Below are 14,661 nucleotides of genomic sequence, written 5' to 3'. Positions count from 1 at the left end.
AGACGCAGCTTCAGTACCTGGCCTTACTCAGTGCGTTAAGGATCTGGCATTGCCATGAGCTGTGCTGTAGGTCGCAGACGTGGCTTGGATCCCAAGTTGCTGTGCCTGTGGCATAGGCCAGCAGCTACAGCTCCGATTCGACCCCTAGCGGGGAACCTCCATATGTCACAGGTGCGACCCTAAAATGACATTAAGTAATTAATTTAATTAAATAAAAGCCAGTCAGAACCAAGAGGTGATAAGAAATGGACAACAGTAAACTGGTATGATTTCTTTGGAAAATAGTTTGGGATCACCTAGTAAATTTGAGCATGTATGTAGCCCACAATGCAGCAATTTCACATGAGAGTACATAACAGAGAAATTCTTACACAAATGCATGAAGTTTGTATGTGGGTGTTCACAGCTATAGTATTTGAAATAGTAAGAAAAAAAACTGTGAAAAAATAGGAAGCATATATAGATCACTTCTGCTGTACACCAAATAATATAACTGTTACATAGAAGAGCATTTATGTGATTTAATTATAGACTAAGCTAGCTGATTTTTCCATGAAACACCAGTTTTTATGATAAAGAATGACAGACAAACAATAATTATTCAGACTTGGGTAGGAAGAGAAACTGTCACTTCAAAGAATAGAGCTGATAGTATTTACTGCCAATGATAAAATTCAAGCTTCCAAATGAAGTTTAGAATTTTGGAAAACTTGTATTTACCACCAGAAGCTTGACACGTCCTCATACTTAAAGCTTATTCTGACATTAATGGTTTATATTAACAAATGTGATTTATTTATTTTTTTGTCTTTTTTGCTATTTCTTGGGCCGCTCCCACGGCATATGGAGGTTCCCAGGCTAGGGGTCCAATCAGAGCTACAGCCACTGGCCAACGCCAGAGCCACGGCAACGTGGGATCCAAGCCACATCTGCAGCCCACACCACAGCTCATGGCAACGCCGGATCGTTAATCCACTGAGCAAGGGCAGGGACCGAACCCGCAACCTCATGGTTCCTAGTCAGATTCATTAACCACTGCGCACAATGGGAACTCCACAAATGTGATTTATTTCATATTATACAATGAAATGTGTCAATATTAAAAATCAACAGAGTTCCCATCATGGCTCAGTGGTTAACGAATCCGACCAGGAACCATGAGGCTGCAGATTCGATCCTTGGCCTTGCTCAGTGGGTTAAGGATCTGGCATTGCCATGAGCTGTGGTGTAGGTGGCAGACGCAGCTTGGATCCCGTGTTGCTGTGGCTCCAGTGTAGGCTGGCAGCTACAGCTCTGATTCAACCCCTAACCTGTGAACATCCATATGCCGCGGGTGCGGCCCTAGAAATGGCAAAAAGACAAAAAAAAAAAAAAAAATTGGCATAACTCAGTCAACCAATATTTTCCACGTGACTAATGCATGATGTTAGAAAACTATGCACAGGAGAGCTCCACTCACAAGGCAAGATAGAGGGAAGAATTCTAATGTTACAAACTGCATTGATACAGTTTCAGACTGTACACTGTCACTTTTGAGAAACTATACCTTATCTAGTTTCAGTATAATATCAAATAAACACAAGCTACAATTATCTAAAAAAATGTTAAGACAGCATTCTCCCTTTTCCCACTACGTAACTGTGTGAGACTAAATTTTCTTCATACACTTCAATCATATCACAACATACTAAATGTAAAAGCAGATATGATAATCCATCTGTCCTATATTAAGCTAGCTACTAAGAAGGTTTGCAAAAATGTAAACCACTACCACTGTTTTCTGTTTTGGAAAATAGTCATTTTTCTAAGAAATGGTATGTATGTTAATATTTGATGGCTATGTTTTTAAGTAAATTAACAAATAGATTTTTAATTTGTTTCTATTTCTAATGTAATTATCCACACATATAACCCCCCAAAATAAAACCTCTTTGGGGTTAATGACAGTTTTGAGAACATAAAGTAATCCTGAGATCAAGAAATTTGAAAACTACTAGCCAAGGGTGTAAGCAATAAATTACCCTAAAATTTAGCAGCTTCAAATTATAACTATTATCTTACACAGCTTTTGAGGGTCAGGAATCCAGAAACGGCTTGGCTGAATGGTTCTACCTCAGGGCCTCTCAAAATATTGTAGCAAACTATGGACCAGAGTTGGAAGACCTGAAAAGAGTTGGAAGATGTGCTCCCAAGCTCATTCACCTGGCTCTGGCAGGAGGCTTACTGTTCACAGCCAAGTATTCTCACCTCTTTTTCCCCTTTCGAACATGTTATTTTCTGCCCTGATTTTTTGTTGTTGTTGTTACACTTCACCAAAATATTAGGCTCAAGTTATTAAAAGCAAAAAGTCAAGAAATTCACCATACTTTTGAGTAAAAACATTTAGTAACTCCCTACTCCTCTACCACCAAAGAAGTAAAGACACGAAAAAAGGTATTAGTATCAATACCTGCCCTACCCCAAAACTAAGTATTACCTGTTGCTCATCTTTAAAGATAACAGAATAAAAACAGAGAGCCCATAAATAGTCAAATGATTTTTCGGCAAGGGTGCCAAGACCATTCAATAGGGAAAGGACAGTCCTTTAACAAATTGTGCTGGGAAAACTGGATTTCCAAATGCAAAATAATGAAATTGGATCCTTACCTTACACTATAAAAAAATTAACTCAAAATGGATCAAAGACCTAAACCTAGAAGCTAAAACAATAAAACTATTAGAAGAAAATGTAGCTGAAAAGCTTCATGACACTGAATTTGGCAATAATTTCCTAGATATGACACCAAACACAAAATCATCAAAAGTAAGAACAGATAAACTGCATTATGTCAAATTTAAAACTACCACGCATCAAAGGTGTGATACTGTGCAATACCCATTTGGTCTGATCCCCACTTCTGGAACCAGGCTCCTAAAACCCTGGGAATTTCCTATGTGACAAACACCATAAAGATATCCTTTATCCAAACAAGCCCCTTTCAGCCGCCCCTAAGTTTATATTAATGAGGTGATTTTCTTAGCAAGCCCAAATTATGAGGAACCATCCCTGAAGAAAGGGTTGGAACTGTCAGTCTCACCCCAAGCTCCAGGGAGGGAAGAAGGGCTAAAGGTTGAATTAATCACCAGTGGTCCATGATTTAATCAATTACACCCATGTAAGGAAGAAAACGGTTTTTTTGGTTTTGTTTGTTTGTTTGTTTGTCTTTTGTCTTTTTGTTGTTGTTGTTGCTATTTCTTGGGCCACTCCTGTGGCATATGGAGGTTCCCAGGCTAGGGGTTGAATTGGAGCTGGAGCCACCGGCCTACGCCAGAGCCACAGCAACGCGGGATCCGAGCCGCGTCTGCAACCTACACCACAGCTCATGGCAATGCCAGATCGTTAACCCACTGAGCAAGGGCAGGGACCGAACCCGCAACCTCATGGTTCCTAGTCAGATTCGTTAACCACTGCGCCACAACAGGAACTCCAGAAAAGGGTTTTGAGAGATCCTGACTTAGTAAACAGGTAGAGAGCACCCAAAGGAAGTTTCAAACCCTTTCCCACATACCTTGTCCAGTGCATCTCTCCCATCTAGCTGTTCTTAAGTTACAGTCATTTATATAAATGAGTAATCTAGTAAGGAAAACACTTTGCCAAGTTGTGTGAGTCACTCTAGCAAATTAATTAAACCAGAGGCAGAGGATTGGGAACCTCCCATTTATAGCCAGTTGGTTAGACATATAAGCAACAAGCTGGACTTTCAATTGGTGTCTGCATTGGGATGTGTATGTGTTGGGTTGGGGGTAAGGGTGCTCAGGCACAGTCTTGAGGGACTGTACCCTTAATCCATGAAATCTGATGCTGGCTTCAGGTAAACAGTGTAAGAATTGAGTTAAACTGTAGGAGCCCCAGCTGGTGTTACAGAACTGTTGATATATGGAACACCCACACATCTGATATCAGAAGTGAAACTTTAGTGCACTACAGAGAGGAGAGGAGTCACACAGGAGTGTTTTTCCTCTACAAAAAGATATAATCAACAGAGTAAAAAGGCAACCTAAGCAATGAGAGAAAATATTTACAAGTCATATATGGGAAAAGGGGTTATTATCAAAAACATATAAAGAATTCCTACAACTCAACAACAAATACACAAACAACCCAATTAAAATTATATAGCCAAGAAGCATATGGAAAGATACTCAACATCCTAATCATTAGGGAAATGCAAATCAACCATGATGAGATACCACCTTAACATGCACTGGGATGGCTACTATTAAAAAAACAAACAAACAAACAAAAAACAGAAAATAACAAATTTGGCAGGGATGTGAAGACACTATTGAATTCTTATGCTCTGTTGATGGGAAACTAAAAGGATGCAGCCACTATGGAAAACAGTATGGTGATTTCCTCAAAAAATTGAAAACAGAAATATCATTTGCTCCAGCAGTCCCACTTCTGGGCGTATGCCCAAAAAACTGAAAGCAGGGTCTCAAATAGATATTTGTATATCCATGTTCAAAGCGCCACTATTCACAATAGAAACAGCCAAAAGAAGGAAGCAACAGATGAGTAGATAATATGACATATACATACAGTGTAGCATTATTTAGCCTTAAAAAAGTAGGAAATTCTGACACATGCTACAACATGGACAAACCTTTTGGACATGTCCTTTGTGAGTAAGCCAAACACAAAAAGATAAGTCCTGGAGTTTCCCTCATGGCTCAACAGAAGCAAATTTAACCAGTATCCATGCGGACTCAGGTTCAATCCCTGACCCTACTCAGTAGGTTAAGGATGCAGCGTTGCTGTGAGTTGTGATGTAGGTCACAGACATGGCTCAGATCTGGTGTTGCTATGGCTATGGTGTAGGCTGGCAGCTGCAGCTCCAATTCAACTCCTAGCCAGGGACTCTCCATACGCCGCACGTGTGGCCCTTAAAAAACACAACACACACACACACACACACAAACCACAAAAAGATAAATACTATATGATTCCACTTACATGACTGACTTAGAATAGTAAATTCCTAGATGTAGAAACTAGAAGGGGTTTGTGGTTAGGGAGTCAATGAATGGGGAGTTGTTTAATGAGCATAGAGTTTTAGTTTTGCAAAATAAAAAGAGTTCTGGAGATTGGATGCACAACAACATGAACGCACATAACAATAAAAAAAAAAGCCACAAACACAATAAATCATACTATACTGTGACAATATATAAATAACACAAGATTAAAACTTAAGATATATAAAATCAATTCAACATTATATGTAGTTTTTAAATTCTCACCTGATTTTTTTGTGTTAATTCATTAACTGAACTTTTAAGTTTTTGTAATTCCTGCACATATACAGCAACTTCCTGGGGGCCTTTGGCAAGTTCACTCCTCAGCTGGCTTATCGTGGCCTAAAAAGAAAAAAAAAAAAAATTAGAGCACATTAAAATAAAAAAGGAAATAGAAGCATCCAAAGGTTTTAAGATTACATAGATTTCTATCGTTATTAAATTGAAATAATCCTTAGAAGATTCAACTTGGTTCTTTATCTTACCACCCCTACTGCCACCCCACATCTTTTTTGGCTAAAAATTAATTTTTAAAATTTATCTAAAATATAAAACTTGGAGTTCCCTTCATGGCTCAGTGGTTAACAAACCTGACTAGGAACTATGAGGATGTGGGTTTGATCCCTGGCCTTGCTCAGCGGCTTAAGGATCCAGCGTTGCTGTGGCTGTGGTAGACTGGCAGCTGTAGCTCTGATTAGACCCCTAGACTGGGAACCTCCACATGCCGCGGGTATGGCCCAAAAAGCAAAAAAATAAAATTAAAGTTAAAATAAAAAATAAAATGTACAACTTCACTTACTTAATACATGAAAAATTGATATCCTATGTATCTGAAGTAAGCATCAAACTGCAAACTTGAATTCGACTTTAAATTCTATATTTCAATCCTCTTGAATTTAAAGAGAACATGCAAGCAATGCCTACATTTTCAATTTCTATAGCACAGCCTTTCTTTTTACTTCAAAACTATGTTAAATTCATGGTTTACCCTTGAAAGTGATAAACCATCTTTTTGATAGTATCTCTCCAAATAAGTTATCAAACAGAAGTTAAATATAGTTTCAATAATCTGATCATAGATAAAATCCACAAATTAATTTGCTTTAATACTTAATATGTAAATAGTTCACATTTAATATTTTTAAATGAAAATGAATGTCTATTATTAAAGCAATGGTTAAATCATTTAATAAATAAGAGAAAGATAAACAAAGATCCTGAAAATACAAACTTCCTATACATGAAACCTTCAACCACTAGAGAGAGAGACTAAGTTATGATCTCCTGAAAGTGATGTTAACGAAAGAAATTTGTATTTCTAATACTGCTTATTGTCTTTACTTCTTTACATTTCTAAAGTTACAATTACTTTCATTGTCTACATTCTTCACTAGTAAATAAACATTATAATATGGATATGATACATTTTAAAAATTTTTAAAATATATAACTACATCAGTAGTTACTGTATCATATATTACAAATGAGTATTTTCATTTTCAAGAGAGACACCTTAGAAGACTACTAATTTATTGTGACAATAATGCCAAGAGATTTTCACCAACTTATTTTGGAAACTCTTTCAGTATGTGTGGCACTTTTATTTTAAAGGATTCTCTGGTGATAAAACCAAATCCACTGTAAATGGATAAAGTTTTATACACAAACTAGTAAATAAGGTAACTGAACTGAATGCCAACATTTAGACTTATTAATGAAACTAATTTTTTGAGTGTTTTCCAAACTGATTTAAAGTCAATAAAAAGAGGTTTCAAAAATGTTTTGGGGGGAGTTCCTGCTGTGATGCAGTGGGTTAAGGATCCAGTGTTGCCTCTGTGGCAGCGCGGGTTGGATCCCCTCCCCAGCACAGTGGGTTAAGGATCCCACGTTGCTGCAGCTGTGGCTCAGATTCAATTCCTGGCCTAGGAACGTCTATATGCCATGGGTGTGGCCATTAAAAAAAAAAAAAAAATTGGCAGGGGGGAAATGGTATCTTTTCTGACATGTGTTCATGGCCTGACCTTTTAAGGAAAACATGTATATAAAAAATATATATAATATACTTCAAAGAAGGAAATGTTTAAATGTTTATGTATTTTTAATTGTGTTCAAGTTAAAAGTATATCCTAATACCTTCTGTCTTAATCTGGTCATGTAATCTTGACAAGGATTTAGACATTGGGAGTTTATTTAAAATTGCTTCATCTAACAACTTAAAATCTCAGAATCATTTTCCATTAGCAACATTATGGATATTAATAAAAATATTAGGAGCAATCCAGTTATTTTAAATTACCTTGTTTTAATTACATAGCATAAATGCCTATTTATCACACAAAAAAATTACCATATTTAAATCCCTACTTGTAGGAGTTCCCATCATGACTTGGGGTAATGAACCCCACTAGTATCATGAGGACACGGGTTCAATACCTGGTCTCACTCAGTGAGTTAAGGATCTGGCACTGCTGTGAGCTGTGGCATAGGTCACAGACACAGCTCAGACCTGGCATTGTTGTGGCTACGGTGTAGGCCAGCAGCTACTGCTTCGAATCAACCCCTAGCCTGGGAACTTCCATGTGCCACAGATGCGGCACTAAAAAAGACCAAAAAAAAAAAAAAACAATCCCTACATGTAAATACCTTATCAAAGAAATTACTAGAGTATCTCACACACAATGAGCAGAAATCAGTAACAGTATTTACTAAAATGCACATTTTTAGTTTATTTCATTAAAATACCTCGATTCTACATATAAGATGCCATGAGACATGTATGACATCTATCTTGCTGACACATGCAAAAGAAACAAAATATAAAGTAAATACATCCAAAATTACCTTCCTGTATCTTACAGCTTTTAGATATGTTCGTATAATTTTATAATGTACCCTTTGTACACTAAATATGTATATTTTAAACTAGAATTTTTAAATATATAAAGAGAAACATTTAAATTTTTAAAATGTACTCAAGGTGGAAGAAAAGAAAGATGTAGCAAGAGTCTACATGGAAAAGTACATTTTAGTTACAGTGAAGGGGAGGAAGAAGAGTGAATCACAGGAAACGTCTACCTTCTCTATTGCACATTGTGAGTTGAGTCCTTTTAATTTTTTACAATGATCTTGTATTATGTTTCTATTTAAGAAAAACAAAGACTCAAGAAAGACAAAATTTCAAAGGAAATAAAAACATTCACTATTGAGATATCACTACGGGTGAAATTCAAACAAAGAAGGCTCTCTGAGCCACACTGACGTTCCTCACCAGTTAACAGGCCAAGCTCATCTGCGCCTAGATGGCTTCGCACTTGCACTTTCCAGTTCTTCACCCTGCTTCTTGCTTACTTCCTTCTTCTGCCATGTATCCTCTCTGATGATACCTTTCCCTGGTCAGTCTATCTAAAAGCGTCCCACATTACTGCCAGCCCTCCTACTGTCTATGCCCTGCTTTGTCTTTCTCACGACACTTAGCACTAACTAACTTTCTATTATGATTTGGTCTACTTACATGTGGCTTGGCGTCCACAAAGGGATATAAGCTTTATAACAGCAGGCATGCTAACTTATTCACTGTGGTATTCCCCACATGCAAAATCGGTGTGGATACTCAGGCATTCAAAAAATACTCGCTAAAAGGATGAATTATGCTATCTCCAAGAAGTTAACAGAGATTTATACCCATGGAAACAGTACATAAGACCCTATAAAATAGGTGAATTTCCTTGAGCCCATGTTATCAAATACATCAGATTTTTATTAAAAACTTTAAATTACAAAATAATTAAGAAAAGATAACATCATGCTGGTGCTTTAGGACTATAATTATTGTCTCAATATTCTATTACTCTTAGTAGAAATTTGCTTGATTAATAAAACAAAAGTGAGCATATATTTGAAGTTCCAAAATTGCCTTAAAACACAGAATTGCCATATGATGATAGAAGGTGTTATATTTAAAGTATTACTAACATTAAAAACCTTCCAAAAACACATTACCTCGAGTTTAAGCATCTCCATTAGAAAGCAGAAAAAAATAAAATGATGGATGAAAGGTGGAAGACAAGACCAACAAAAGTATACATTGAACACACAGCAAAGAATCAAAACACACTGCTAAATCTGATCTCTTACATTAGCATACCTTTAATAAAAGATACTTAAATGCTATCTTTAATTACCATGTATGACTGTAATCATACTTATTCCATACCTTTACAAGCTTTTTAGCTTTAAAAATTGGGATTCAAATGAATATATTTTGAATACAAATAAAATTATTTTTAAAAAAATCATTCCTGTTAAAGTCTACAACAAATATAAGTTGATTGCAGCTTTGATATTTTCAACAATGTAGATTTATAGGAAAAATACTTTTATTAAACCTAACTTCTGACATAAAGAGCCATTTAAAAAGCATTTTTAAATGCTTAAGAATGAGTTGTTTTTCTATATGCTTTCTAAAATAGCTAGATTTTTTAAATGTCAATGAGTTCATAAAGCATATTCTTATTGAAAGGAATGGAACATATTTTACAATGTACACCAGACTATATATCTTGAGCCTCAACTAGAAATATAAAATAAATCACTGCATTTTTGGCTTCTTTAATCCCTTTTACCATTTTGTTTCTGATGCCAATGATTTAAGTTCAATAAAGCAGAATTATATAAAATAAAAATTTTTGTATTAAGTGATATAATTCACTAACACACTTGAGAATAAATAGAATTGAATTTTAGTACATTAATAAAATACATGTCATATATTTATAGTAGAAGCAGAATCTAAAAACAGTTATAAACATGTAAATGAGATGGACTGTTTAGACAGTAATTTGTTCTATATGGAAATGGTATGAGACGCAACTCAAAATTATGTTAAGCTACACCTAATACAAACATATAATACGTCAAAATATAAAAAGTATCATTAATAAGTATTATGTCAAGATTAATAGCACAGGAGTTTCCTTGTGGCACAACAGGTTAAGGATTCAGCATTGCCGCTGCAGTGGCTAGGGTCACTGCTGTGACATAGGTTCAGTCCCTGTCCCAGGAACTTCTGCATGCCATAGGCACAGCCAAAAAAAAAGATTAATGGCACAAATTTACTTCTAAGGCAACCATAAGGCCGCCTAAAATGACATTATACAGAAAGAACACAGGCTTCGGATAAGATACAGGTTTTAAGAGATCCTCTAGAGGCACAGTGGAAACGAATCCAACAAGAATCCATGAGGATGTGGGTTCAATCCCTGGCCTCGCTCAGGGGGTTAAGGGTCTGGCATTGCGGTGAGCTGTGGTGTAGGTAACGGACGCGGCTCGGATCCCAAGTTGATATGGCTGTGGTGTAGGCCAGCAGCTGTAGCTCCACCCCTAGCCTGGAAACTTCTATATGCCACATGTACGGCCCTAAAAATCCGCCCCCCACCCCAAAAAAAGATCTGGGTTCTAATCCTAGGTTCTTTATTTTAGGTTCATGACTTTGAACAAGTTATTTAATCTCACTGAGCCCAGATTACTTACATACAAAACAAACTTATTACTTAGCTTACAGGGTTAAAAGAAACAAATGAGACCACATATTCAAAGTGCCTAGTACAGTATCCAAAAGCTAGTTTTGCACAATAGGTAAGAGTTTATTTCCAATAACAGTATATTACTCTGACTCTTTCACTACCACTTCCTCAAGTTGTTCAAAATATCTCAACATAATCTGATGTCTCAATCACTACACATCTATTAATTAAATAGAGTAAATATCATCCTTTCGTGCTTGTTTTACTAAACATATAATATAATATTAAATCCCGTCGTGGCACAATGGAAACAAAATCTGACTAGGAGCCATAGGGTTGTGGGTTCAATCCCTGACCTCGCTCAGTGGGTTAAGGATGCAGTGTTGCCATGAGCTGTGGTGTAAGTCACAGAAGCGGCTAGGATCCAGAGTTGCTGTGGCTGTGGTGTAGGCCGGCAGCTGTAGCTCCGATTTGACCCCTAGCCTGGGAACCTCCATATACCACAGGTGTGGCCCTAAAAAGCAGAATACACATATATTAATATTTAATATAAAATATTAAATCAACACTCAGCAAGAACAAATTGTTTCCTTTTAAACTTTATTTCAAAATACTTGAAAAGATAAATTTTATGAAAACTTGGAAGTTAAGATGTGAAGAAGGGATTTCTAAGCTACTTTTCCTCTTTCCCAGAAAATCTTTTCTAGAGAGAGAAAAAAAAATTATCTCCTGCAACCAACCCTGTTGACAGGATAATATGGAAAGACACTAAGTCTTTACAGCCCAAATCTTTTATAACTCTTGTTATAACTTTCTCCTCTTTAATGACCTCTTCCCCAACAAAAGAAGGTATTTTTATGTACATCAGTAAAAATATAAATTTATAAAATCCTCTACCTTAAAGTAATTCTTAAATAAAATATTATTCAGATATATTTTCTCATATATATTTTTCTCAAAATGCATGTAAATATATGAAATTCTTCTTGTCATTCAAACTCTACTTGTATAACAAGAACATGTATAATTCCATAATTCTCAGTTGGAAAAGGTCAGAGAAGAGTGCACATTAAAGTAGATATAAAATATATTCTAAAAGTGCCATTACTATGATTTGATGTGAGCCTCTCTATGACTTTTGTTTTTAAATTTCAAATACTAGCAAATAATTTTTCTAATCAAGAGAAGATTTTTTTAAATTTGAGAAACATTACTAAGGAGGCAGATTTAATCAAAAGTAATTTTTTATAATGATTTTTATTTTTTCCATTATAGTTGGCTTACAGAGTTAAACGTAATTATCTTACTGAAGCACAGTAAACACTAGATTCACCTAGGTTCAAGTATTTCTACTCTAGCATTATTTGAACAGAATTTTTCCTTATGAGAATTCTTTGATTCAGGCTTTCCTTAATTACGTATGAGGAGCTTTTCACTGGCTTTGATAAATTCATGAACTCCCTGAAATTATTCGAAAAATTGTGGGATTACATGTTATTAGGCTACAGAGATCACTTTTGGGCAATCTGCACCTAAAGTTCATGAGCTTTAAAGTCTGAAGTGATACGCACCATAAAGCTTCACACGCCTATGCATGTTATACCCATCAACTTTCACCATTCCCACGATGATACGATATAGGAGGAAGTAAAATAAAAGATGGCATGGGTTATCTATAATATTTGTACTCCACAGCTCAGTACTACGTTGCTAATTATGAACTGAGTGGCTTGTAGACTATCAGCTGAAAAATGCTAAGAAAGAGACGCAAACTGAAATGTCACTCTACCTTAACTTTTTAAAATGAAAACATGGAAGACGAGGTCCACATCACATCAAATGAGGGAGCTTAAGAACTAAACACAGTAATAGTCACAACAAAATGTCTTCTGGGAGTTCCCACTGTGGCTCAGCCGAAATGAATCTTGACGAGTAACCATGAGGATGCAGGTTCAATCCCTGGCCTAGCTCAGTGGGTCAAGGATCCAGCATTGCTGCTAGCTGTGGTGTAAGTCACAGACATGGCTTGGATCTGGCATTGCTGTGGCTGGGGTATAGGCCAGTGGCTACAGCTCCAATTCGACCCCTAGCCTGGAACCTTCCATAAGCTGTGGGTATGGCCCTTAAAAAACAAAACAAAACAAAAAACAGAAAACGAAATGTCTCCTATGATACAACAGAAAGGACAAAAGATAGCATTTTTAAGCAAGTGTGTTTACTACATATCCTAGAGCTTAGCACATGCTGACATAATTACATAAGGGATGTATAGGCCAAAGTTATGTGAGAAATAGTAGAAAAAACTGATAATGTTTATCCTGGAAGAGAAAAAACTCAGAGTAATTATGAAGGAATCCAGTCTTAAAGACTTCTTTCAACCACATAATTCAACAGATGATAAGTGAAAAACAAGTCTATTGAAAATAGTCTTTCTTAAATATTTTTTCTACACAACACTGGTAATACAAATGAAGAAAATGAAATCATACTTTCTCTATCCCTACTAAAACGAGATAAACCCACTTACTACATATTGACTAGCTTGGAGCAAATTTAACTTTTAAATATAATTTCTCCACACTATACATCATTTATTACATAGAACAATAGTCTTTCACGCAAATATTCTAGGTCTATATTCATAAAGCAAAGATGAAAAATACTATCAGACCATGCTGACTATGTACAACTACTACTCAGACCAAATGAAAGAAATGCAGATACTGTTTGATAGGTCACTCAGAAAAATCTCAAATCCTGGCTTCACGCAACAGTGCACACTCAACAAGTTGTCACTCTCAGGTAGGTGCACTAAACTTCATTACCTCTGAGTTAACATATTCTGCTTGTAACTTTTTGCACTCATCTTTGAGTTTTTCAGATTCTCTCTCACGTTCCAAGGTCATGTTGTCCATTAGAGTTTGCACTTGGACCAGTTCTTTCTTGAGCACAGCAACATCTTCTATACCAGGTCTCTGAAGCTGTGAAAAAAACATTTTAACTAAAAATTACAGTGAAACTAAATAACACATTTTAAAAATGGTTTCACTAAAAAGAAATCAAAATAATACAATCTTTAACACCAATTACTAAACATCCAACGCGGATGCCTTCCCCCAACAACCCTCTACTTTCCCTGCTCTACTTCATATTTGACAGGACCACTCAAAGGGCAAAACAGCAAATCCCCAGCCATCCTTCATGCTTTACCTTCTTTCCTCTCCTTCACAAACTACAGCCACTGGTAACAACAATTACTTGAGAAATGTTAAATTCCTTCATTTTCTATCCTAGGAAACTGGTAATAACACGAAGGGGGAGCAGATAAGCATAATTAGGTTGAATACATTTGATTCATTTATTTGTATATTTATTGAGTGCTACATAAAGGACAGAAAAGAGGAAGGACAGAGCCAAAGTTTTTAAGCCTGGAGAGAGTACTGACAATATATGATGCCAATGACAGAAATACAGTTACAGAAAGAATATGACTTGATGTACTTGTTGAATTTGAAATGTAAGCTAAAAAAATATATATCAGAAGTATCCTAAAAGTAGGTAGATTTATAAAACTAAAGTTCAAGGGATGGCAAGATCAAAGCTACACACATTGAAAAATCAAAAAAGACAGATGATACTAAGATAAAAACAAAAACATTAATTTATAAAGTATGCATCATAAAATTCCATTTTCATTTAAAAAATCATACACAATATATATACATACAGGTTGTAAACTATAGGGAGTCTTTTGTTTTCTTCATTTTACTCAAACTACACTTTTAAAAATGTTTCATCAGCGTATTTCATTTTTCAATTTCAAGTAAGGTACATTCTAATAAATGGTTTCTAAATTACCAGTTCAGTCTTTAGATCTTGAATTATAGTTGCTTCTTTGTTTAATTCTTCTGTTAGATGTGTCACTTTTTGTTCAGCAGCTTCTCGAAGACTCTTTTCTTCATCATACTTTGACTTTATGTCTAAGTAAGGACAGTTATAGAAAAATAAGTTTCATTACATTAACTCTAAGGAAGAATAGTTTTATAAATTCACATATATTCCAGTGCATATCTATATACTG

General features: G+C 35.7%; 1 protein-coding gene across 2 annotated transcripts in view; it reads right to left on the bottom strand.

Annotated features, from left to right (window-relative positions):
* EEA1 (early endosome antigen 1) overlaps window positions 1–14,661 on the bottom strand; it is a 125,703-nt gene that overhangs the window by 50,755 nt on the left and 60,287 nt on the right. For both annotated transcript variants that reach the window (XM_047788299.1, XM_047788300.1), the window contains 3 exons: window positions 14,439–14,560; window positions 13,406–13,561; window positions 5,284–5,400 (listed from right to left, as the gene is read on the bottom strand). In XM_047788299.1, coding sequence (XP_047644255.1) covers window positions 5,284–5,400; window positions 13,406–13,561; window positions 14,439–14,560 — 395 coding nt within the window. The remainder of the gene's footprint in view (window positions 1–5,283; window positions 5,401–13,405; window positions 13,562–14,438; window positions 14,561–14,661) is intronic.

Source organism: Phacochoerus africanus, chromosome 7 (genome assembly GCF_016906955.1).
Source record: "Phacochoerus africanus isolate WHEZ1 chromosome 7, ROS_Pafr_v1, whole genome shotgun sequence".
NCBI classification, from domain to species: Eukaryota; Metazoa; Chordata; class Mammalia; order Artiodactyla; family Suidae; genus Phacochoerus; species Phacochoerus africanus.
This window is presented reverse-complemented; position numbering and strand designations above follow the sequence as displayed.